This window comes from Eptesicus fuscus, chromosome 14 (assembly GCF_027574615.1).
Source record: "Eptesicus fuscus isolate TK198812 chromosome 14, DD_ASM_mEF_20220401, whole genome shotgun sequence".
Taxonomy (NCBI): domain Eukaryota; kingdom Metazoa; phylum Chordata; class Mammalia; order Chiroptera; family Vespertilionidae; genus Eptesicus; species Eptesicus fuscus.
The window spans coordinates 77,363,130-77,389,141 of record NC_072486.1 but is presented as its reverse complement, the minus strand read 5'-3'; the positions used below and the strand labels follow the sequence as shown (position 1 = coordinate 77,389,141).

The 26,012-nt window shown below is 42.1% G+C and overlaps 1 protein-coding gene across 1 annotated transcript; it reads right to left on the bottom strand.

The window, feature by feature from the left end:
* Positions 1–8,360: 8,360 nt before the first annotated feature.
* Positions 8,361–9,247, bottom strand: LOC129151475 (GTPase IMAP family member 7-like). Its single transcript, XM_054726552.1, is given in 2 exon segments — positions 8,361–8,767; positions 8,770–9,247. Coding segments are annotated over 2 exon segments (885 nt in total).
* Positions 9,248–26,012: the final 16,765 nt, after the last annotated feature.

Genomic DNA, 26,012 nt, shown 5'->3' with positions numbered 1-26,012 from the left:
GAAAAAGAAGGATCTTTTACCCTTTGAGGCAGCAAGAGTGACCTGGAGAGTATTATGCTAAGTGGAACAATCCAGTCAGAGAAAGACAAGTATCACATATCTCACTTATATGTGGAATCTAATGAGCAAAATAAACTGGCAAACAAAATAGAACCAGAGACATTGAAGTAGTAACAGACTGACACATTTCAGAGGCGGTGGGGTGGGGTGGGAAGAGATTAACCAAAGAACTTAATGCATGTATTCATAATCCATAGACAATAGTGCAGTGAAGATCTGGAGAGGGGGCAGAAGCTATTGTAGGCTCCAATGAAGGTAAAAAGTGAGACATCTGTAATACTTTCAACAATAAAGGTATTTTTTAAAGTATAACTGAAAAAAACTAAATATACATAAAGTTTTACAGAAATAGTAATAAAAAACAAAAGATCCAATTAAAATAAAGGCAGATGACCTGATCAGACACTTCTCCCAAAAGACAGGCAAATGGCTAACAGATACATGAAAAGATGCTCAACTTCACTAGCTATGATGGAAATGCAAATCAAAACCACAATGAGATACCATATCACACCTGTTATAATGGCTATCATAAAAAAAGATAAGTAGTAACAAGTGTTGCAGGTTGTGGAGAAAAATAAACCCTCATATACTGCTGGTAGGAATGTAAACTGATACAGCCATATGGAAAACAGTATGGAGGTTCCTCCAAAAATAAACAATGGAATTATCATATGACCCAGCAATTCCTCTTCTGGTATCTACCCAACAAATCTGAAAACATTTCTTTGTGAAGATATATGTATTTCTATGTTTATTGCAGTTTTATTCATGGTGGCCAAGACATGGAAACAACCTAAGTGCCCTTTGATGGATGATTGGATAAAAAAGATGTAATACATATATGCAGTGGAATATAGTCAGCAATAAAAAGGATCGAATATTGCATTTGGGACAACATGGATGGATCCTGAGACCATCAAGTGAAATAAGTTGGATGGAAAAGACAAGAACCATATGATTTCACTTTTATGTGAGATATAATCAGAAAGCAACAAATGAACAAACCACACAAACAAATGATAGTGAAGAAGGCCATGCAATAAGAATAGAACCACAGTTGTCTAACAATTATTCACTTTACTAACTATAGATAAGAAGTTTTCTTACAGACCCTGGGAATCTGGAGGATGAAACAAGGCTGTAAAAAGATAAGATGCCTCGATGGGTCCATGACTCAGAAAAGAAATACATTTTGAGAACAGACCAAGGACAGGGCACACTTTGGTTTGGTTGCTTGGACCCTGACTCTCAGGAAGTTTTCCTCAGGAACTGACCATTCTCCAGTCCCAGGAATGGCCTGAGCTGTTTGTAACATCATAGATTAGCCACCTTGTTATTGGACTTTGAGCTCCCAAAGTCTGGACTGCAGAAGCTATCCTCCCCTTTCCATGCTACACTTGCAGTCACAGCTGCATGAAACTATCTTCTTCCTTTTGTGTATATAATCAGCTAATTGAAAGGGGGTGTTTCTCAGAGCAGAATTTCCAGGGTGACCAACTGCTCTCCCCATACTACCGGCATTATTGGAATAAAAGCTCATATATAATTCAACCCCATTTCTGCTTTATTTGGCTCAAGTCCTGACAGATGTCCTTACACCCATATGTCCCATTTCACAAACAAATGGAAACTCATAGACACACAACAGTATGATGGTTACCAAAGGAAAAGGGGGGTTAGGGGACAGATAGAAAAGGGTAAGAGATTCAAATATATATATGGTGATGGAAGGAGACTTGACTGTGGGGTGATGAACATATAATACAATATATAGATATTGTATTATAGAACTGTACATTTGAAACCTTTTTTTAATTGATCAATGTCACCCCAATAAATTTAATAAAGTAAAAATTACTACCTTGGCAGAAAAAAGGGTGCATATTAGAGAAATAGAATTAAAAATAATCATCAAAATATATTTGAGTCAATAAGGAAATGACAGAAATAAGATCAAGCTATGAACTGGGAGAAAATTTTGCAAATTACACATCTGATAAAGAACATTTAAATATTCTTGATAAATATCTGACAAAGAACAGAATGTATATCTCACACCCCCCAAAAGGACTTGTATGCTGCATATAAGCATAACCCATGGACACAGACAGTAAGGGGGTGAGGGTATGTCAGTGGTGGGAACAACTGGGGAGAGGTCAATGGGGGAAAAATGAGACATATGTAACACTTTAAACAATAGAGAATTTAAAAACTAACAGAATGTATAAAGAACTCTAACAATCCATTAATAAAAAGACAACCCAATTTTAACTGGAAAAAAATATATGAATAAGCATTTTGACACATAATATGCTACACATAATTAGAGCAGAGAACTGACTGTATTTTCACATATGTATTCACCAATGAAACTATCACCACAACCAAGAAAATGGGTCTATTGGCTTCCTCATGTTATTTAGTAATCCCTGCCCACCCCACCTACACTCGCCCCCCACACCCTATCCAACAACCACTTGTGTGCTCGGCGCAGATATGCTCTGTTATCTTTCCTTGATGTGCACATGGATGCGAGTGGCTGAGACCCAGACGTAGAGCTGAGATCTCAGATCTCTATGGAGGAGAAGAGGATGACAATTTTCTGCAACATGGCAATTCATTGATTCTAAATCCTGATTTAGAAAGAATTTTAGAAAATTAAGATGCTTTTTAACAGGAAGAAAGTACTTGAGGACAATTGCCTTAGATACTTCATTTTTTATATTTGCTTAAAAACATAGATGAGACTGCTCTTTTAAAAGCACATGTTGGTTCCAAACCTCCTGGGAATAATAATCTGAAACTGGCCCCCATATAGAGGGCAGCGAGAGACTCAAGAGAGAAGCAGGCCATGGTGGATGGGTAGGTGACAGTTTAATAAGCCAGGAAACTTAGTTACAAGGCTTGTCTTGGGTGGCTCAAAGACAAGTATTCTCTACACTTGCCTGCCAGATTTGAAAAAATTATGTAGGTACACCATCCAGATGGTCTCAACAACACATTACTATCTCAAGACTGTGTCCTTGAGGCAGCTCCTGGAAGGGAAAAGGCAAGCTGAAGGCCCATTGGGTCCAGACTTCAGGTCAATCAGAGGTCACATCTTCTCCATGACCTTCCTCAGTGTAACAGAACACAATGGGTTCAAAGGAACAGTATTGGTGGGAGAAAAAGTTCTATTTTCAGTTGTAACAAGTAAAGAAGACATGTGAATATTTTTCAAAGCTCTGCTTCTCCTAAGGGAGGCTTAGCCATTGCTTACATACATGGTTTGATTAATTACATGTTGATTTTGTCTTTGTAGCTGGCTAAACTCATCAGTAGTCATTCAGATCAAGCTCATCCCATTGGAATTCCTCTGCAAAATACGGTGCCACATTTTAGCATCTAGTAAGAACTGCCCAGACTTGAGACTCTTGTCCATCTATCACCAACACTCATGGTGACCAGCTTTCACAATTTCATATGCCACCCCCTTCTTCTGCAATGTGCTCTTAGAGGTCAGCAAGGAGCTTCAAAAACATGGAAATGGCTCTTTTGTTGGCTACTCTCTCATATGCCATAGCAACAATACAATCACAAGTGAAAACACGGGTTAAGACATCAATTCCCAAAATTAGGGATAACATTTTCCATTCAAAACACCATGACCCAAACCACTGACTTTGCAAGTCTTCTGAGCTGGGGGTCTAATCACTCAGGGAGTTGACTGGTATTCTCATGTGATTTTGAAAAGATAATACATTAGTGGACTCATCAGCTATGAACAAATAACATTCTGCTTGGGCAATGACACAGATTTCAGCTGTCAAGAGAGATAGTCTGGTGTCAGAAAACACTAGAGGGGATTTTAAAAAGAAACATTAATAATGGTCAGTGTTATGTCTGAAAGAGAAAAGATGGTGGGTATAGTTAAGAATTATCAATCAGGATTCTAGCAGCAGAGATGGCCCACTGTAACTAGGTAATTGGGAGAAAGTCAAGTGCAAGGGTTTCCTATAAGCTGTGCACAAGGTATACAAGTGACAGGAGAGACTGCTGGAAGCAGTGAGGAAATTGCACCCTAACTGAAAGGGGGTTAAGAGAACAGGAACCCAGAAAAAAAGTTGAGTAGAGAAAGTATGACATTTGACTTAGGGTTGCAGCTAGTCAGAGATGGCCTTGTTGGGAGAGAGGCGGGAGAACAAACACCCCAACCTTGCTTTTCTACCCAGAAGAGATCTCCTGTTTGGACTTTCCATTGGCAGAAGCCAAGCTTAACTCAGAGAGCCAGAGATCCTGCTGATGTTGTTAGAGAGGACCAGAGTCTTAAGATCTGGGCCATTCTTACTAAACTAGAGGCCCAGTGCACGAATTTGTGTGCAAGTGGGGTCTGGTTGGCTGGGCCCCAATCGCCAGATTGGGGCTGGGCCTTTTGGCAGGAGGAGAGTGAAAGATTGGCAGGGCTGGCTGGGGGGGGGGGGGGAGCAGTGGGTAATTGGCAGGCGGGCACCACCCCCAATGGGGTTTGGGAGGGTGATTGGCCAGCCATCCCTGCCCCTGCTGGGGGTTGGGGAGGCTGTTCTGGGGTGGGCCTGCGAAGGGGGAGGAACTATAGGAGGTTGGCTCACCGGCCCCATCAACTAATGGGGTAAGAGGGCGATCAGGGGCAGGCTGGCCTGGGGAAGAGGCTGCAAGAGGTTGGCTGGCTGGCTCCACCCCTAGATCAGGCCTGTTCACTGGCCACAGTGGGCATCATAGTGACGGGTTGTTCTGGCCATTATGGTCTTCCAGTTGCTGGCTTTTTATATATATAGACTAGAGGCCTGGTGCACAAAATTTATGCATGGGGGGTGTCCCTCAGCCCAGCTTGCACCCTCTCCAATCTGGGACATTCCTCTCATAATCTAGGACTGCTGGCTCCCAACTGCGTGCCTGCCTGCCTTCTTGATTGCCCCTAACCACTTGTGCCTTCCAGCCTGATAACCCTCTAATCACTCCCCTGCCAGCCTGATTGATGCCTAACTGCTCCCCTGCCAACCTGTTTGCCCCAACTGCCCTCCCCTGGAGGTTTGGTCAACCCTAACTGCCCTCCCCTGCAGGCCTGGCCCCCCAACTGTTCTCCCCTGCAGACCTATGTCCCTCCCAACTGCCCTCCCCTGTGGCCTGATCGCCCACAACTGCCCTCCCTTGCAGACCTGGTCTCTCCCACCTGCCCTCCTCTGCTGGCCATCTTGGGGTGGCAATCTTGTGTCCACATGGGGGCAGTTATCTTTGACCACATGGGGGCAGCCAGCCATCTTGTGTGTTGGAATGATGGTCAATTTGAATATTACTCTTTTATTAGATAGGATAGAGGCCTGGTGCACAGGTGGGGGCCAGCTGGTTTGCCCTGAAGCATGTCTCAGATCAGGATAAGGCTTCCCTTGGGGTATGGGGAGGCCTGGGTGAGGGGCCTGTGGTGGTTTGCAGGCCAGCTACACCCCCCACCAACCCAAGTGGAGGCCCTGGTATCTGGGATTCATTTATCTTCTATAATTGAAACATAGTATCCTTGAGTGGAGCCAAGACTTCTGCTCGCTCCATAGCAGCAGCAATTTTTGTTGGGATTTATTTATCTTCTGTAATTGAAACTTTATAGCCATAAGTGGAGGCCAAGGCAGGCCAGGACTGCAGAAGCTTTGTTTCCTCCATCACCAGGGGTAACTCAAGCCTCCTGCTCTCTCCAGGTCTGTGGCAGCCACCATTTTTGTTGGGATTTATTTATCTTCTATAATTGAAACTTTGTAGCCTGGAATGAAGGCCTAGGCTGGCCAGTGTGTGCAGAAAGCTTGGCTTCCTCCATTACTGGGGAAACCCAAGACTCATGTTCTCTCTGTGGCTGCAGCCATCTTGGTTTGGTTAATTTGCATACTCACTCCTAATTGGCTTGTGGGTGTAGTGGAGGGATGGTCAATTTGCATATTTATTAGGATGCTGTTCTTGCTAAATGTTCAAACACACCAGTGCAGCTTTAAATGGGATGATCTTGACAAGAACTCAGCATTAAAACTGTAGCCAACTGCAAAGAATAAACCAACATATAATTGACCAAATAGTTTAAGGGATGGCCAAGACTCCATTTGAGGCAATAGATCTTTTTATATGAATCCCATGTTTCCTTAATTTGCTACAAGTAAATAAACCATGTCTCTTTCTTGAATACAACACCCGAAGTGGAGAACCTTTGGATTGGATAACAATGTGATCCACATAGGTCAGCCTCCTGGGGAAAAGAGCTACAGTGAAGAAGGGCAAAGGATGGATCTGCAGAGGCAAAGGAAAAATATTTGGCAGAGAAGAGAATTTTAAGTTAATGTTTTAATAGATATTTTAAGTTAGGTACCTTAAAAAGAAAAGAGAGAGAAACAATAAGAAAATTTCATAATTTCCAGATGTATATGTGTTACCAGACAGGGATGGGCTCAGACTGGGTTTTCCTCAGGCTGGCCTGTAGTGTGTGGGCTCTTTTCCTCTTATTTTTATTTTTAAATTAATCTTTATTGTTGAGAGTATGACAGATGTCCTCTCTTTTACCCTATAGTGTGTGGGTTCTTGATTTGATGCAGGAAAGATTTCAAAACACAAGTCCAGGTGATTTTGAGAGTATGTTTATTAAAGCTGGGGACAGTGAAATAAAGGAAAGGTTTAGGGTAGAAGAAGTCACAGCAGAGCACCTAGGCAGGGCTGCTTTGGCTCTAGAAATGTTATAGGAAAGAACTGAGCCTAGGCAGGGCTCCTTCAGCTCAGTGGGAATCAGGGAAAAGGGGGCCTTGGAGACAGGATCAGGGGCTGAGCTGAGCCCGGGTCCAGCTGTCACTGCCCAATGCTCTGCTGGCTGCAGTCTCTCACGGGGATCCTTAGAGTTTAGGAAGAAATGAAAAGTTCATGCCTGGAAAGGGGCATGGGCCTGCTCTAAAGTAGTGAGTTTTTGTCCTGAGGGCTTTCTATCCCTTGTTTTTTGTTTGTTAGTTTGTTTTCCATCAGCTTTCCAGGTGCATTTTTAATATGCTGATGCATCAAAATGAGAGTATGGGGGAGTGTGGAATTATTCTTTGTTCTGCTTTGCTTATCTTAGGTTTTTCTGGCTTTAATTTGTTTTTTCCCCTGACTTCATCTACCCTTGGGTTTAGCTGGCACAAATGGCTTTAATTGGGTTTTTGTGCTCTACTTCCCAGACCAGAGTGATTAAAGCTATGTATCCTCTGGTTAGAGAGGAGAATATAAACCATTTGCTTTCAATGTCATTAGTTGGTGAAGATAAATTTTGTGATTCACAAGCTGGCTGCAAGCCAGCCAAACAGACTGGCCTTGTGTAATTTTCTCGTCTCAGTTTCCCCATCCCACTTGCCCAGGAATTTTCCCAGCTTCTTACTCTCCTGCCTCATGTGAACCACAGAACCATCTTGCTGGAGAAGCCTGCTGCTTCACTAACAAGGAGCTCAGAGAAGTGGACTAAAATAATGTGCATCACCAGTGGTGCTAACACTGCTATATGAGGGATTTCTAATTTGAATTGTCCTAAATTGAGCCTGTGAAATCTCCATAATATATTATTCCATTAATATGCCAATTTTTTAACTTCTTTAGTTAGTTGACATTGTGGGGATTGCTGGGAGAATGCTTCTGGTTAGCTGTCACTGCATAACAAACCATCCCAGAGCCTAGTGGTTTAAAGCAACAACAATCATTTATTTTTCTCTTGAAACATGGGCAGAAATGCAGTGGGATGGCCCATCTTTGCTCTTTGCTGCTTCATCAGAGGTGGCTCAGTTGTCAACTGGAGAATCTACTTCCATCTTGCCTCTCTTGTATGGCTGGCAAGTTGGTTCTGCTGGCGGATGAAAGACCAGCCAGGGGAGTGAACCAGTGATTTCATGTCCTCTTCATGTGGATTCAATGGACAACTTGGGCTTCCTCACCACATGTCCAGGGGAGTGAGCCAGTGATTTCATGTCCTCTTCATGTGGATTCGATGGATAACTTGGGCTTCCTCACCACATGTTGGCCAAATGCCAAGGGCATATACTCCAGAGAGCAAGGAGGCCTCCTCCCTATCTAACTTTAGAAGTCACAGCCATCCACTAATTGCCAAAGCATTCACAACATCCATGGAATTGCAAGGCAGTGGCACAGACCCCTATAACTCAACAAAAGGAAAAGCAAGCTCAGATTATAAGAAGAATCGGTAGATAGAAGATACTGTTATATCCATCTTTTGAAAATACAACCTACCACAGTAACAAATCATGGTAAATTAAGAAGAAAAAATAAAATTTACACTATTTGAAAAACCTATGCCATATATTTGAAAGCTTATTCCAAATCCTTTTTACAACATCTGCAAATATATTCCTTTCAGCTTGTTCCCTTATATCTTTAATTCATTCTTCATGCTTCATCTTTAGGACTTGTATATTTTTCTCTTTTTTTTCCTGCGCTATTATTCCTTTAGCACATTGCTCTTCAAGTAGTTTAGTTTCCTTCTGTAATTGATCAGCATAGATTATGTTCAAGGCCTCTTCCTGACGTTGCAGCTTTCCCCCTATGTCCTTGTAGATGGCATCAGAAAAGTGAGCCCCTCCATTCTTCTGTACCATTTTCTCTATCAGCTCCACCAGCTCCTGCTTTTGAGTTTCCTTCTCAGCCTCATCACTTTGCTTGTTATTGAAGGCACAGCAGCGGTTTCACACTCCTTGATGATGCTTTGCAGGTTTACCTCTGATGCTGCTATAAACTCAGCCAGTGTCTGATCACCCAAATCATTTTTGCAGGTGAACAAGATGATCATGTGCTTCATGGCTGGCTCCCCAAAGAGGGTCTTGATCAATGCAGTGGTTTTCTGATCCTCTTCCATGTAGCGGTCCAGCTGTAGTACCATGATGATGGCATGAGGCCCAGGGCAGGAGGCTAGAACACACCTGCTGATTTCCTCACAGGTGGTCTTCAGTGTCTCCTTGGTGTCAAAGAGCCCTGGGGTGTCCACAACAAGAAGGCTCCTCCCCTTCCATTGTTGCTCTGCTCTATGACAGGTCTTGGTAACAGCATGAGGAGCAATTTTAGATTCAAATACTCTTCTCCCAAAGATGCTATCTGCTGTTGCTCTTTTCCCACTTCCAGTTTTCCCCAACAGAACAATCCTCAGAGTGTTGTCCTGAAGGCCAGCCATGTTTGTTTCAAGATATTCTGGGCCTCAGGCTTCCACAAGACCTTATGGAAGGGGAGGAGCGTGAAGAAGGGTTAACTTAGCTAAGTGGGGGCAATTCCCAAACCTCTTTTCTTTGTTCTTTTTCTCCATGAAAATTTGTAATGATCTATTACTCATACTGATGCAGAGAGATGACACAGTTCAATTAGTATGGGGAAAATAATAGATCAGAGTCTCCCCACAAAAGAGTACAAGGTTCAGATGCTTTCACTGGGGAATTCACTTAAAACTTTAAAGATCTGATCATCTCAATGCGATGTGAGCTATTCCTGATCATATAAAACAGAGGGAAATCTCTCAGTTCTTATATGAGTAAAGTATTATATTGATCCCAAAGGCTACCAAATAGTTCACCAATAAGTAAAGCTATAGATGTATCTCATTTGGAAATATTAATTCAAAAATTCTAAATAATTTGACACTAAAAATATAATACACCATGATTGCATAATTTATTTCAGAAATACTAGGATGACTCAATATGGGAAATTAGTTGTTACAACACATCCCATTAATAGATTAAGAAAATTATCTAGATGAAGAAAAGACATTTGATGGAATTCAAATCCAACTCATGTTTAAAGCATTTCATAAAGTTGGAATTAATTGATACTTCTCTAACATGAGTTTATATAAGTATAAATTTGAATATTTTTCATAACCTTTTTCCTCTATAAGTGATAAATAGTGGTTTATAAAGTATTTTGATGAAGAAAAAATAGATATTTCTCTAAAATGATTTTATATAACTAAAGTTAATTTTTTTGGTCAGCATCTTTTTTTTCATGCAGGTGACAAACAGTGCATTATAAAGTAAAGTAGTATATTATAAACTTCAAATAATGGATAATAAGGTATATTTGAATGAAGAAAAAAGAAAGTTATCTGGAACTATTAAGAAAAACAACGAGAATGAAGGACTAGCTCTTCCAGGAGTCAAGCATCATAGTTTCTATGATTAAAGCAGTATGATGTTGGTGCATTTATAGAGAGAACACTGAAATTGAAGAATAAAATCCAGAAATAGACCAAATTAATCATACTCTATTCATTTATTTTCAATTCCATTCCATTATGTTACAGTTATATTCAGTAAGGCAGCATCTCACATCAATGGGGGAAGATAAAGCAACTTTGGGATAACTGTATAACCATATAGAAAAATATAAAACTACTTCTATTGCCCCATGCCATTCAAATTCCAAATAAATTAGAAGTTTAAATGTAAAAAACTAATCCATATAAATAATAGAAAAAACATGGATACATTTTTTGTAAAATAGGGGTAGGGAAAGTATTTCTAAGATTTGAAAAAGAATAAGGAAAAGGATTAATAAGTATGATTACATGAAAATCTCACACATAATGTAGGACAAAAAACATCATAGACAAATTAAAGCACACAGGTCAAACTAGGGAAAGAAACATTTTCCAACTTACATCAAAGGGTCGAATATTCCTGTTATACAAAGAAATTTAAGAAGAATAGAAATGGAAAATCAACAACTCAATAGAAAATGGACCAAGGGATAGGAATAAATACCCAGAGAAAAATAAATTAAAATGTGTCTTGATTATATCAAAATACATTAACATATACTCATAATAGGGAAAATAAATCAAAACACAAAAAGTAAAATAAATTAAAATTACACCTCTATTTCTGAGGTCAGATACTACTTCTCCCCTCCAGGTTTGGCAACAATTCAAACGTTTTCTGACCTAATATGTAGGTAAAGGTATGGCAAAAGCACGTCCTCTCCTGCATGGCTGGCAAGAATGGAAAAACAGTCCAAACTCCACAGAGGAGAAGTCAGCATTGTGCTGCAAAAGTACACATGCATTTTTCCTTTGATTGTTAATCCCCAATTTTAGGATTCTTCCTAAACTACACTGACAAAAGTACAGAAAAAAAAATGATGCATAAAGCTATTTATTGCATCATGATTTGCAAAAACAAAAAACCCAAATCCTATGAAATGGTCATTACTAGGAATAAACTAAGATATAGTCACACAGTGAAGTACTATAGAACTGTGAAAAGGAATGAGATGTGTCTCGCTATACCAGCATGGAGAGATCTCCAGGATGTATCATTAAGTGAAACAAAGCAAAACAAAAAACAAAGTGAAGAAAATAATGTAGAGTTTACTTACCATTTCTCTAATAAGGAGGAAAAAGAACTACATATATAAAACTACATATATATATTATGTTTTATATATATATATTTCATGTATATGAAAAGGTAAAAGCAGGATACTCTGAAAACTAAACCAACAAACATTTATTTACATGAGAATGGGAGAAGCAGGGTGGAGGGGACAGGGACAGAGGCTGGAAACTGGATGTCTTCGTAACACTAAGATATCATAGCTTTGATCTTGAAACCATGTAGGTAGTTTACATAATTATACATTAAATTTTATGTTTTAAGATATTGAAATCAAAAGCAAATGAAACAAACAAATCTAATTGTATTTTATGTGGTGGATGAATCACATAAGTAATTGGTCCAAATAACTTAAAAATGCAATTATTTAATTGGTCCAAGTAACTTGAAAATGCAATTATTTCATTGTCAATATCTAAATGGATTGTACTAAGGCCAAAAAAAAACCCAAAACAAAGCAAAACAAAAAAACAATCAAAACTTGAATTATATTCCCCCCCAAAATCCTGTTTTTAGTTGTGTTTTTTGTTGTTGTTGCTGTTTTTTTTTTCTTTTTTTTGTGTGTGTACTTTTGAAGTCCATTGAAAAGGCATAGAGTTAATAATGAGCCCAGTGACAAAGAGCACCCTTAGTGCCCAGAGTGTAGTCTTCAAATGCCATTCATTTCCCACCAAACGATTGGGGCTCTATGGAGAAAGTACTGATTTTAGGAGTAGGCAGGAAATATTTGAGTCAACTAGAAAGCCAGGATGCTATAAAAAATCTCTAGGAATTTATCAAAAGGACTTATGAGTCAACTTCAAGAGAATCAAACTGGACAAAGATGCAACAATTTGAGCATCAGTAATAATTCCAATGAATCAAAATGTATCAAATATGTTGAAATCCATGAGTTCATAGCAATGCCTTCTTCTTAAAAGTAGTCCATAACCCCATTGGGAGTCTGCAAAGAAAACATTTAATTGTTCTGAACATTGACCAAAAAGGGGAAAAAAATCAAGCATTTATCTTGTCTTTCTTATATAACTACACCTAGTGGGAATAATAGGATGGTTGAGGGAAATTTTCTTTTCATATGATTATTCCACCTCATTAATGGAGAAAAAAATGATAGAATTTGAATATCATCATTTCTGACCCTTAATGAAACTCAGCAATCACTAATGTCACAAGAAGAGAGACAAGCAAATATTATGTGCCTTCTGATGGAAGTTGACAGCTGCACCTATGAAGTACTCCCACCACAAAACAGTCAAACCTAAATCTGATCAAGTGTCTCCTTTAAAATAAATTCACACAAAACACCAGAATTAGAAGAGCAGGAGAAATGACACCATGAGGATGTAATCAACAAAATGTACATTGCCTGGTTCTGTTAGATAAAAGACTTCCCCTTTCTCACCAGAGAAATTTCCCAGAAAGTATCAGGGAAAGTTGGAAACCTACATATTAAGATAAATTTAAGAAAAATAAAACAATTGTGATTTATGAATCTTATTTGGATCTGACTTCAAACAATTTTTAAAATTATGAGAGACAATCAGGGAAATCTGAATGCAACTGGCAATTTTATAAAATTTCTACTTGCTTTTTGAAGTCTGATTATGGTAATATTTTTAAATGGTTTCAAATATTTACTGAGACTGTCTGATGGTTGCTTCAAAATAATGTGGGGTGTGTAGGGAGTAGTGACAATATAGATGAAACAAAATGACATCTATTGGTAATTGTTGAAGCCTGGTGTAGGTACATGGAAGTTCCTTGTACTATTGTCTTTATCCTATCTAATAAAAGAGTATTATGCAAATAAACCATCACCCTGATACACCCACAGGGCACGCCCACAAGCCATGCCCACCAGTCAATCAGGAGCGAGCATGCAAATTAACCCAATCAAGATGGCTATGGTCACAGAGAGAGCAGGAGGGAGGTTTGGTTTTTCCTGGCAATGGAGGAAGCCAAGCTTTCTGCACACCCTAGCAGGTCCACGCCTCCACTTAAGGCTACGAAGTTTCAATTATAGAAGATAAATAAATCCTAACAGAAATGGTGGCAGCCATGGAGCTGGAGAAAGCAGGAGGCTAGGGTTGCCTCTGGTGATGGAGGAAACCAAGCTTTCCACCTGCCCTGGCCTGCCTTGCCCTCTGCTTAAGGCTACAAAGTTTCAATTATAGAAGATAAATAAATCCCAACAGAAATGGCTGCCACCATGAAGTGAGCAGCTTGGCTCTGCTACAGGCTACAAAGTTTTGATTATAGAAGATAAATAAATCCCAGATACCAGGGCCTCCACTTGGGTCATTGGGGGGTGTGGCCGGCCTGAAAACCACCATAGGCCCCTCACCCAGGATGCCCCATGACCCAAGGGAACTCCCACCCTGATCCAGGACAACCTTTAGGGCAAACCAGCTGGCCCCCACCCATGCACAAGGCTTCTATCCTATCTAATAAAAGAGTAATATGCAGATTGATCATAACTCCAACACACAAGATGGCTGCCCCCATGTGGTCAAAGATCCTGCCCCCATGTGGGCATAAGATGGCCACCACAAGATGGCCAGCAGGGGTGGGCAGTTGGGAGGGACCAGACCTGCAAGGGAGGGCAGTTGGGGGCGATCAAGCCTGCAGGGGAGGGCAGTTAGGGGTGACCAGGCCGGCAGAGGAGGGAAGTTGGGGGCAAACAGGCTGGCAGGGAAACAGTTAGACATTAATTAGGATGGCAGGGGAGTGGTTAGGGGGTGATCAAGCTGGCAGGCAGAAGTGGTTAGGGGCAATCAGGAAGGCAGGCAGGCGAGCAGTTGGGAGCCAGCAGTCCTGGATTGTGAGAGGGTTGTCCAACTGCCCGTTTAGACCCCATCCTGGTGGGTCTAAATGGGCAATCGGACATGCCTCGAGGGGTCCCAGATTGGAGAGGGTGTAGTCTGGGCTGAGGGACACCTCTCCCCCCTCTCCCCCGCCATGCACGAATTTCATTCAAAGGGCCTCTTAGTCACTGAATAAGTTTAAAATTTTTCCACAATTAAAAATTTAACCTGTGTAATAAAACCACTATTGAATACTCTACACTAAGAACCCTTGTAAATGTTTTGTACATTATCTCATTTATTACCTCCAAGTGCTAATTTTATTTTTCTAACTTTTAAAATAAAGACATTGATGTGGCTCAAAAATACTGAGACATTTGACCATGGTCACAGTGCTAACAGGTATCAGGCAGAGAAGGGATCCAATTCAAAGTCTGTTTGACTACTGCTTTCCTCCTAACTACTGCATACAACAACCTCTTAGTTTCTTCTCAGACCCAGGATTCTAAAATCCCATTGAATAAGAATTAGATCAAGAGATGCCAGGGAAGGGAGTCCACACTCTTTCTAGAATGGAGAACTGGCAGGAAGCCTATAACTAGGGAAGTTAATAGGAAGGTGTCACATACATTGTTCCTCCAGAATAGCCAACCCTCTCCCTATGACACTCCCTCCTCACCTCACATATTACACTATTGGGGTCACAGTTTCTCTCTGCTATGTGATGGAAAGGATTCAGCAAACTGCAGTCCAGATTTCCTCTGCCCTTAGTGATTGAGCAACGCCTAGAGCAGTGATGGCGAACCTATGACACGCAAGTCAGCACTGACATGCGTAGCCATTTCTGATGAAACGCGGCTGCTGAGGCGGCCGCATGCGGAGGATGAAACATTTGCTGCTCCTGAGGATGAAACATTTGCGAAATAATGTTTTTTCCTCAAAGTGACACACTACCCGAGTTATGCTCAGTTTTTTGGCAAAGTTTGACACACCAAGCTCAAAAGGTTGCCCATCACTGCCCTAGAGTCATACCACTCTGAGATCCTGCTTATTTTTCAGTAAAAAGAGAGCAGTCTCTAAATTTCCTTTGAGGTTCAAAGACCTGCCATGGGGACACTCATTTCCTATCCAGGGAAAATGAGGGCTTGTCAGGCAGCCCTCAGTGTCTATCACAGCGGCAAAGGCATGAAGGTACACAAGTCAGCACAAATGTGTCCTGTTCAGTATGAGACATGTAACATTGTGTTAATAAAACTCCTGACTCTCCTCTCTACCATCTGCCACTACCCTCTGAAAGCACCGCCTCCCCATCTCCCGCACCTCCCCGCCACACACTGTGCTACTGGTACAGAACCAGGTCCCTCCTGAGACCAGAACCCATGCCCTGCACACTCCCTGGACCTACTGCCCTCACAGCTCTGCCACTCAGGACCACTTCTCAGCCAGGTTCACCTTCTTTATCACCCGTTGATGAGTTCTCAGGTTTTCTCCAAAGAATCTCTTTGAGTGTGGGCTTTTGCTTTGATTGTGAGGATGAAATGTTTAAGGCCTCTTAACCCACTGAGCCAGGAAGCACAGATGGGATAGAGTCAGTGGAGGAACTGTTTGCCTTTAAAGAGACAGTCATATTTCCCCTAATTTGGTGGGTGCTTAAGATTTGCCAATTGAAACCTTATCCTCCTTGTGCCCAATCTCACACACAAGTTTCCAAAGCTATATTGGGTGTTTTGGATTATAGTGGAGATCCAAAAGGCCCGATTAAATGACCTATATCTTGCTCAGAAGGCCAAGCACAGTGTCTGTCATCTTCCTTGGTGTAGTGGGAGACTGTGGGGTCATTCTGGAAGAAGGAAGTTGGGTATGTGACTTCATGAATCCTCAGGTGTTCACTAGGGATGGAACAATATGTGTTTTGAGTTTATTATTGTAGGAGGGTCTCAAGGTACTCATTCAGAAAGTAACAGGATTCAGATACAAAGCCAAAGTAGTCTGAACTACTTGGAGCCAAGGAGAAAAGAGAAGAGGAGGCCTGGGAAAGTCTCCAGTAAACAAGTAGGCTCTCTGTTTTGTTTTGTTTTGTTTTCCATATGGTTCTTGCAATATTGAAAGTTTGTATGACCTGACAACTAAACATGCACCTGAGGAATAGATGCAACTTTCCCTCCTAACCTTCCTAACTTCTCCACCCCAGGTCCAGACAGAGTCAGCTTACTCTAGATCAGGCGTCCTCAAACTACGGCCCACGCGGGCCACATGTGGGTGTTTTTGCCGTTTTGTTTTTTTACTTCAAAATAAGATATGTGCAGTGTGCATAGGAATTTGTTCATAGTTTTTTTTTAAACTATAGTCCAGCCCTCCAATGGTCTGAGGGACAGTGAACTGGCCCCTGTTTAAAAAGTTTGAGAACCCCTGCTCTAGATTTTCCAGTGGATAGATCCATTAGGCTCTAAAAATTGTTTTTAGGTGAGATGCAGGCTGCCAAAACTCTCATGGTTCACAAGATGTTCTAGTGGTTACATCACCATAAAAATACTGAGTTTTTATTATATACTTGGGACCCAGTGCACAAATTTGTGCACATTAAAGGAAATTATTTAGAGGGAAGCTGGCAGGGTAGGACTGGGCAAGATGGGCTGGACACGCCCTGGAGCCAACCTCCTGTGATCCCTCCCCTGCTGGCTGCACCTGGGGCTGTACCAAGGGCATCTGCAGAGCAAGTGGAATCCATCCTGCAGGTGAGGTCCCTGGGCCTGGCCTGCAGGGATCAGGCCAAAGCCAGCTCTCTGACATCCCTAGAGGAGTCCTGGAGTGTGAGAGCTCCTTCCTCTCTGGTTCCAGGGTGTGTTACCCAAGAACTGCTGCAACCAAGTCAGGAAACTCAGCAGCTCATGTGTTGAGCGTCTGCCCCCTTGTGGTAAGTGCTCGTCATGGCTGCTTAACATTTTATCCTACCTTATAATAGAGAAACATGCAAATTGACCGCACCTCCGCTACGCCCACGATTGGGCCGACGGGAGGCTGGGGGGCGGGACTCTGGGTGGCCTATCTGGCCGTTGAGAAGATCAAGAAGGTGGCGCCCAGTCCTCTTAGTTCCGGGGGTCCCTGGGGAGATGGGCAACCTGGGGGGCATGGCCGGGCCCATGCAGCCGCTCCCGGGGGTCCCTGGGGCGATTGGCACCCCGGGGGGCGTGGCCGGGCCCATCCAGCCTCTCCGAGGGGGGGTCCCTGGGGAGGTCAGCAACCTAGGGGGGTGTGGCCGGGAGATCGGCAACCTGGGGGTCCTAACTGGCCCATCAAGCCGATCCCGGGTGTCCCTGGGGATATAGGCAACCTGCAGGGGCATGGCCGGGCCCATCTAGCCTCTCCCAGGGGTCCCTGGGGAGGTCGGCACCCCAGGGAGGTGAGGCGGGACTCGCCCAGCTGCGCCCAGGGTTCCTGGGAACATTGCAGGCGTGTGGTTGCTGAGACCCAGACCAGGCCTCTGGCCACAGATTCATAGCTTTGCGGAGACCTAGGGCAGGGATCTGCCTCATCTGCAGAGAGACAGAGGTTCTGCAGTGCCCCCAAGACGTGGGTAGGCCCAGCCAGGAATCAAGGGGCATGGAAGGACTCCTGGAAGAGGGGCAAGGACCCTCACCCCTGAGGCGGGTGTTGAGGGGTTGTGCCACCTCAGTGGAGGAGTGCTGCACTGCAGGGTACTGGACTGACTGATGTGATTCAGAGAAGCTCCCAGTGCTAATGGACCTCGCTCAGGCAGCCTTCACACTTCAGAGGCAGTGACTCCTGCTCTTGCCTTGACCAAAAAGCAAGCTCGCTACACCCTGCCCCATAACAGAGCATGCCTAGGCAGTGAGTGGGAAGCCTTCCACCTGCTTCGGAGAAGGGGGGGCAGTAAAGAATGGGGGAAGAGGAAAGAATGTGGAGCATCTGCAATGAAGAGGTACTTGAGAAAGAGGCTCAGAAGCCTGACTGGAAGGTTTGTTCTGTTTGCTGGGCTGCTGCCCCTTAGGAAGTGCAAAGAGCATGACTCTGAGGGCTTCCTGTGTGCCCAGTCAAGTTCCACAGCCAACTGGAATTGGCCTCAGTTTCCTGCTCTGTAAAATGGATGAAGCGTGTCTCAGTGCCTTCACTGAGCTTTGATGGCCAATTGAGATACTATATAAAGAAAATGAGGGAAGAAGTGAGAAAGAAAAGGAAGGACAAAAACACAAAAGAAAGACTGAAAGGAACCTGTAAACCCATTGTCACTTAAATAGGGAATATAGTCAATAGTGTTGTAATGATGGTATGATGCCAGGTGGGTACTAGAAATATCGGGGAACACTTTGTAAAGTATATGATTGTCTAACCACTATTCTGTAACTAATATAAAACCTGAAACCAATACAAAATAATGTTGAATGTAAAGAAATGAAATTGGAGTGAAATTTTTATAAATTTCAAAGTTTAAATAAAAGCTGTAAAGGAAAGAAGGGGAGAATAAAAAGTGTTTTTCATTTTGCCACTTCATTAAAAAGACAGTTGTCTTTATATGGTGCTTTTATACTTTTCTAAGTCATTATCTCATTTTAATTTCTGGGCAACTTAAAGACAAGATAAGTATTCCCTCTACTATTCAAAGAAAGGAAATCTTGGTGTCTGGTCTTAATGATTCAATCGTCAAGCCCTTATTGTAAAGCAGGGTTAGTAAAATTTTCTGTGAAGGGTCATATCTATACTAATAAAAGCCTTGGGGGTGATCAGGCCAGCAGAGGAGGGTATTTGGGGACAATCAGGCCCACAGAGGAGCAGTTAGGGGGCAATCAGGCCAGCAAGGGAGCAGTTAGGGGGCAATCAGGCAGGTAGGTGAGCGGTTAGGAGCCAGCGGTCCCGGATTGTGAGAGGGATGGCCAACAGCAGGTTTAGGCCTGATTCCACAGGGATCGGGCCTAAACCTGCAGTTGGACATCCCCCGAGAGGTCCCATATTAGAGAGGGTGCAAGCTGGGCTGAGGGACACCCTTCCAAGTGCATGAATTTCGTGCACCGGGTCTCTAGTATATATATAGATTTTGTTCACTAGGTTGAGAAATTTGATCAGTCAATGTTTAAGGATAGGTACTATCCAAATATCTCCACCATTTCCAAGTTTCACTTCACTCTCCACATTCCTTGAATAAAACTTATTCTGCGAGAAGCCGCTTTGTGTGTTTTCCTGGTCAACCAATTGCTTCTCCAGGTATTTCCTTAGGTACACTGTTAAGTTCCTTAAAGGGAAAAGGGAAGTGGTTGAAATAGAACCCACTGTGGCTAAATTGGTTGGAGCACTGTTCCAAGAACCAGAAAGTCTCGGTTTTAATCCCTGGTCAAGGTGTATGGGAGAAAACTTATCAATGTTTCTCTCTCACATCAATCTCTCTCTCTCTCTCTTCTCCCGTCTTCCCACTCTAAAATCTAGTTTTACAAAAAATAATCCACAGGGTGTCGGATACAGGTCTTGAATGGTAACAGGCTTAAGGTCATTGACCACAGAGGAGCATATGAAACACAACAGTCCCATCTCTGAACCCTAACATAAGAGTGATCTCCTTCTAGAACACTTGTGATAGGAGCGTTGCCTCATATTTCTCTTGCACTGTTCTCTTGGCCATGCTCTTCGACATTAGGAGCTCCTTTCCACATCCAGCTCTACTGTGAGCCACCTGTCTCTCTGCTGTGGGTCCCCACCAGCTCTCCCCACTCCCAGGATGCTGCTCTTTCAACATAGTCAGAAGCAAAGAGATGAATGGGGAGAAGGCCACAGCTTCCTTTGTTACATTTTCCATTTATTCTTTTTTTTCATTTTTTCTTCACATCATACACACATGGCAATGTGGATGTATATGAATTTTTCCAAAGGTTGTGGGTTATTTAAAAAAACACATTTCTTTAACTTTCACCAGAGTCTGCCTTGTGGAGCTCAGGGCTTTTTCAGCTGCTCAGATCTAGATAAATTAAAAGCTCAAACTTATTACAACATTGAAAAAATAATAACAGGAGATGAAAATAACAGATTCCTCACACTGTGCTGACTCTTCCACAAATCAACAATTAAACTTGGTGTACCAGTTGCCTATTGCTGCCATAACAAATTTAAAAAATGTAGTGGCCTGAGGCAATAATAATGAATTCTCTTAGAGTTATGGAGGTCAGAAACCTGAAATTAGTCTTATGGAGATAAAATGATGGTATCATCAGGGATGATCTTTCTGAGGGCTCTAGAAGACAATCTATCTCTTGCCTCTTGCAACTTCTAGAAGCTTCCAGAATCCATAGCTTGTGTCCACATCACTCTAATCTCTGCTGCCATCATCGCATTGCCTTCTTCCTCCTTTGATCTTCTTGCCTCCATCTTCTAGGCACCTTTATGATTACATGTAGAACACACTCTGATAGACAATCTCCTCATCTCAAAATAATTAACTTCATCACATTTGCAATAAGGTAATATTCACAAGTTCTATGGATTAGAGCGGCTATCTTGAAGTGGGTAATTTTCAGGATACCACATGTGGATACGTTATCCTCTTTGCAACTCACTTTCATAGTCTTTAAAATGGAGCATTTGCTTCATAGGTGTGGTGTTGGTACAAGAGCATGGGGTGCTGCTGTTAAAAAGTACTTAAAAGGTGCAACTGGTTGTGGAATTGAGGGTAATCCACAGAAGCTGGGAGAATTCTTAGGGACCTGATACAGAAGGTTCAGATTTTCCTTGAAGAAACTATTGCTAGGAATTTGAATATTAAAGGTGAGATCTCAGATCAAAGTGATGACCTTGGTATTGGGCACTGGAAGAAAGGTGATACTTGATACAAAGTGGGGGGAAGTCTCGGAGTTTTATTCTGCTGGGTGGAAAGAAGAGCTTGTAAGTGATGAACTTGAGTCTTTAGCTAGGGAGGTTTCCAAGCACATTGTGGGGGGTGCAGTCTGGTTTCTCCTTGTAAAATGCAAAAGGCAAGAGATTGGAGTGCTGAATCCATCAGCCAAGGACATCCAAAGATTGTCAGCAGTAAGAGGACCTGGATACCAACAAGGGAGGATCCCCCTAGCTCCTTCATAGAGACCATGGCTCTACTGACCTTTTGATGCTTGACCCTCTGAACTATGGGACCATATGATTCTTTGGCTTTAAACTACACTGTTTGTGGTACTATGTTATATCCGCCCTAGGAATCTCATACAACACCTTGCTCCTTCCTCCACCTTTTCTCCTGCCCTCCTCCTGTACCATCCTCTCTGCATCCCAGAGATTTCCCTTTCTGCATGAGCTTGTGTTTATTAGAGTAATCCTTCCCATCCCCACCCACTCATCTGGCCCAGGAGGACCACAGAAGCTGCTGATGAGTGTAGTGGTGGCTTTCTCAGAAACATTTAATCTCTGCATGACCCTTTTTCTCAGTGATCTCACCCTGTCCAGGATTCCAGACTCTAGATCCGCCCCCTTTCCATCCTTTTCACTTTTACCCTTTCTGGACTCAGACCCTTTACAGAAGAATTTAACAGTCATAAAAAATTTTACAACCCCAAAACAAAACCATAAACGTCTTGTTTTTTTAGAGAAAGACAAAGAAAATGTAGGGCTCCTGGATTCTTAAGGGGAAGGGGCAGATTGCCGGCTGGTGTGAGCACAACCGGTCCTGAGACCACTTCTGCCTGAGAGCATGCTCCAGGCCCACCTGCAAGAGCCGACCTCACACTCCCACAGAGCACCACATTCCTACAAAAGAATAGTTTTACAAAAACTCACTGACACAGACAATACTATGGTGTTTACCAAAAAGATGGAGTGAGAGGGGCCAGGAAAGTGTAAAGGGGTCAAACATTTGGTGACAGAAAGTGACTAGACTTTGGCAGGACACACAATGCAATATACAGATGAGGCATCATGGAACTGTACAGCTGAAACCTATATAATGATATTAACCATTGTCACCCCAATAAATTTAATTCAAAAAAGAATAAATAGTTTTACCTAAAAACTTAAGGAGGGCATTATCCCTTACAAAATAAGACAAAATGAGTTTTCATGCATTTAAATATATCTAAGCCAGCAGCCTCTGCTGCAGCATAGGGTGGCTAACATGTATGACAATGCATCCCTTCTGTTATCCCAGTGACACTTTCTTTGTTCCATGAGATTCAGAGGAGACTGTCATATTAGCACATCAGCACTGGTGTCTGCCATTAACACATGAAATTCAGTCAGGAAAGATATGTGCTTCTGATTCTGCACTATTGAGTCTATGGCTTTGGACAAAACATAACCCCTCTGAGCCCTGGTATCTCTACAGATGAGAAGATAGGGAAGGGTCAGATCATCTAAGTCTGATGCCCCCCAAACCCCCAGGATTTACATTTTACACCAATACCTGGGCCTTGTCCCTAGAGAAGAAGTCCTCACACTCTCCCACTGGTTTGAATCCTGAGCCTTGGCTGCTTACCCACACTTCTTATCAGATGTTCATGAATTATAGTGATAAACCTGTGACAGTGAACAGGGTTCCTCATGGAAGACCATTGGAGGGACCAGTCCTGGGCCTCTTGGTTTGAGAAGTCTATGTGAAGGAGCAATATTACTTCGGGCCTTAGCTCCCATGCTTTGAGTGCTGGGGGTCATTAGAGTCATGTGTAGTTACAGACAGTGACAGATCCCAGCCCCATTACCATGTGGCACCAACAGCCAAGAAAGCAGAAAGCATGGAAGCAAGTGTGCTTCTCCCACAGTCTCTGCCACTCTCAGCACACCCTCATCTCCCTTCATTACTCATCTGCCAGGAGTCTTTAGTCCGATCCCTCCAAAACCCATTCGTTGGCTTGGACAACTCTGAATTCTTAGCCCTTGACCTTGGTACGGAAGTAAAGCATCCTTAGAACAGGAACCAGGAAAGAATTCAGATGCTACCGGATCCATTTGATAGCATTCAATCACTTGCCTCTTTTCTGAGATTTTCAGTTTGATTTGCATAATTTTTTATGATATCTGCATTCCTTACTTTTGTATTTAGTTTGACATCTTTATTTATTTATTTATTTTTTTGCTTCACTCCAGTTCTCCCATAAAATATGTTCTTAGGTGCTTTATTACTACTGATAAATGCTGTAAGTACATCTTTACCAAGTGACAAAGGTGCAATTTTAATGTGTATCCAAGTACAAAATTTTAATTGTTTCTCATAGTCCACTCTATTTCTAAGAAATGAGCTACAAGATGTTATTGTAAATTCACTTGTGCACAGGAAAGCATGCATCCTGCCTCCACCACAGTACTTTCCAGCCTCACTCCCTCTTTGTTCTGTTTAAGTATCACTTAAAGTTTTGGTCACAGCACAGGCTAGAAAGGCTAGGTTACAGGGACACATCCCCTTATCCATACCTGCTGAAGTGTTCAGAGGGGTAAGAGGAGAAGGCTCAGCCAAGGAGAAACCTCACCATGGATGTCTCCCTGAACTGTGTTCAGGATCTATTCAGACCCCTGCTAGGCTGATGCTGGCCTGAGGATGAAATGGAGGAGTTTTCCTGTGAGTCTTCAAACCCTCACCTTTTCCTCCTCCAGAACAGGCACATCACTTAGTACTTTGACTCTGACATGAACCAAACAAAATAAATTCTACTCTGAATTGAAACGGTGCTCATGTATATTGCCATCTTTCAAATTCTAACAATAACATTCTCAAAGCTTAACTTGTGAATAAACAGTTAATTCAGCCTCATTGTTTTGGAATATTTCTTGAAGAAATATCACTTGAAAATATCACTTAAAATTAGAATTAAGGGACTTATTTCTGGGCTGTGAAAGACCATAAATTACTATCTGGAAATATAAGGAGACATCAGCATTTCTCCTATCCTCTGCAAGTATAACACATCTGCATTGATTGGAAAGCCAAGGACTCCAGATAAACATAGCAACCTGGAAGGTTAGGGAACTGTCATCTAGACCCCATTTAGCAATAGTTCATTCAACTCCACTGAAGAAACACAGAAAAAGAAAACTAAACTATACAAAATCCATGCACACAGCAGGAAGGATGATGAGGGGAGCTAGCATGGTAGCCAACATTTAATCTAAAACCAGTGACTGGGTTTCCACTTGCAGACATTGTCGTGAGGGGCCCTGCAGTTATTGCTGGTTAGAACAACCACATCTGGTGAAATCTTTTAATAATTAATGTCTCTAAAAAGCTGCCCTAAGGTCATATAGCAAATGAAGAAATGTTAATTTTTTTTTGCAATATACCAAATTTTAATAACAAGAGTGAGAATTTGGGTGTTACTTAACCCATGACTTCCTTCCTCCCTTCCCCACTCACTTTTAGCTTAGCTTAAGGGAAACTCCATTCTGGGCAGGTGTGGTAAAGAAGATGGGGCTCCTGTTGCCCTCAGTTAACCATCAAGTATATGCTATGTTACCAATAGGGGCAGGCTCCTAACATTTCTCATGATGCCCTTTAACGTTGAGTTGCAGGACTAAACTGGCAAGCATAGCCAGCAGCTCCCTCCTGCTCCTCTAGACATAGCACAGAAGCTTTCTGGCAGACTTAACAGGCTAAGAATACTGGGAGTCCAGCGGCCCACACTCCATCTCCCTTATATGATGGAGGGTCCATGCTGGAAGAGGCAGGTTGAGGAAACCAGAGGCTACAACCCCTGCTCAGAGCCCAGAGCGATGGTTCAGTGCTTTTGAGCAGGAGGATAAAAAGTCCATAATTACAGAAAACTCCAAAGCTCTCCTCCAAAGAAATGACTTTATTTGAAACACAGTGTGGGAACTTCAAAGGGGACTCTTGAAAACAGTGAAAATTTATTCATAAGTAGTTTACAGGTGTCTGGTAATCCCATAAGAGTTTCAAGAGGAACCATAGGTCAGCAATTTACTAGAGAGAACCAGGAAAAGAGACTTGTACAAAGTGTTATTCTAGGATCAGAGAAAACCTGAAAGACTGGCCCAAAATCACCCTGCAAAGGAAATCAATTTTATTTATATCTGACTGTGGAACAATTTATGCCCAGAGACAATGTAAATAACAGGAGAGAAATCAGCTGGCAATCGGTAGACCTAACAGCTGGATAGATAATACAAATGGAGACACAGAGCTTAACAGAGAGATTCAGGAAAGAGACAAACAAGGAGAGTATTGCTAAGACTATTGTCATCCCAGATGACATACCAAGGCTGCACCTTCTGAGGAACATCATCAGAGCTTTCACACTGCAGGGGAAATAGACTTCCCTAGAAGAGTTCAGCACGTCACTAAACAAACATGCAAAAACCAGCAACTTGAGCATTAGAAATGCAGAGGGTAAATCATTATCCAGAGCACTGCACTAAATTACTTAAAACACCCAGTTTTTAACAAAACTGCAAGACATACTAAAAAACAGGAAATTGTAACCTATGTAGTGAAAAAAATTCAGGCAACACTAATTCTATGTCAGAAGGCCAACATACTGGATTTGAAAACAATGCTTTCAAGTAGTAGTTTTAAATATGTTTAAAGAACTGAAGAAAATAATGCTTAAAAAAGAAAAGAAGCAATGATGAAAACACATAATCAAATAGATGCTGTCAATAAAGATAGAGATTATTTTTTAAGAACAAAATAGAAATTTTGGAGTTGAAATTATAGGTGAAATGAAAATTTTACTAGAGAAGCTCAATGGTAGATTTGAACCAGCAAAAGAAAGAAACCGTGATTGGTATAAAAATAACAGAAGTCAAGTGGAAATAGACA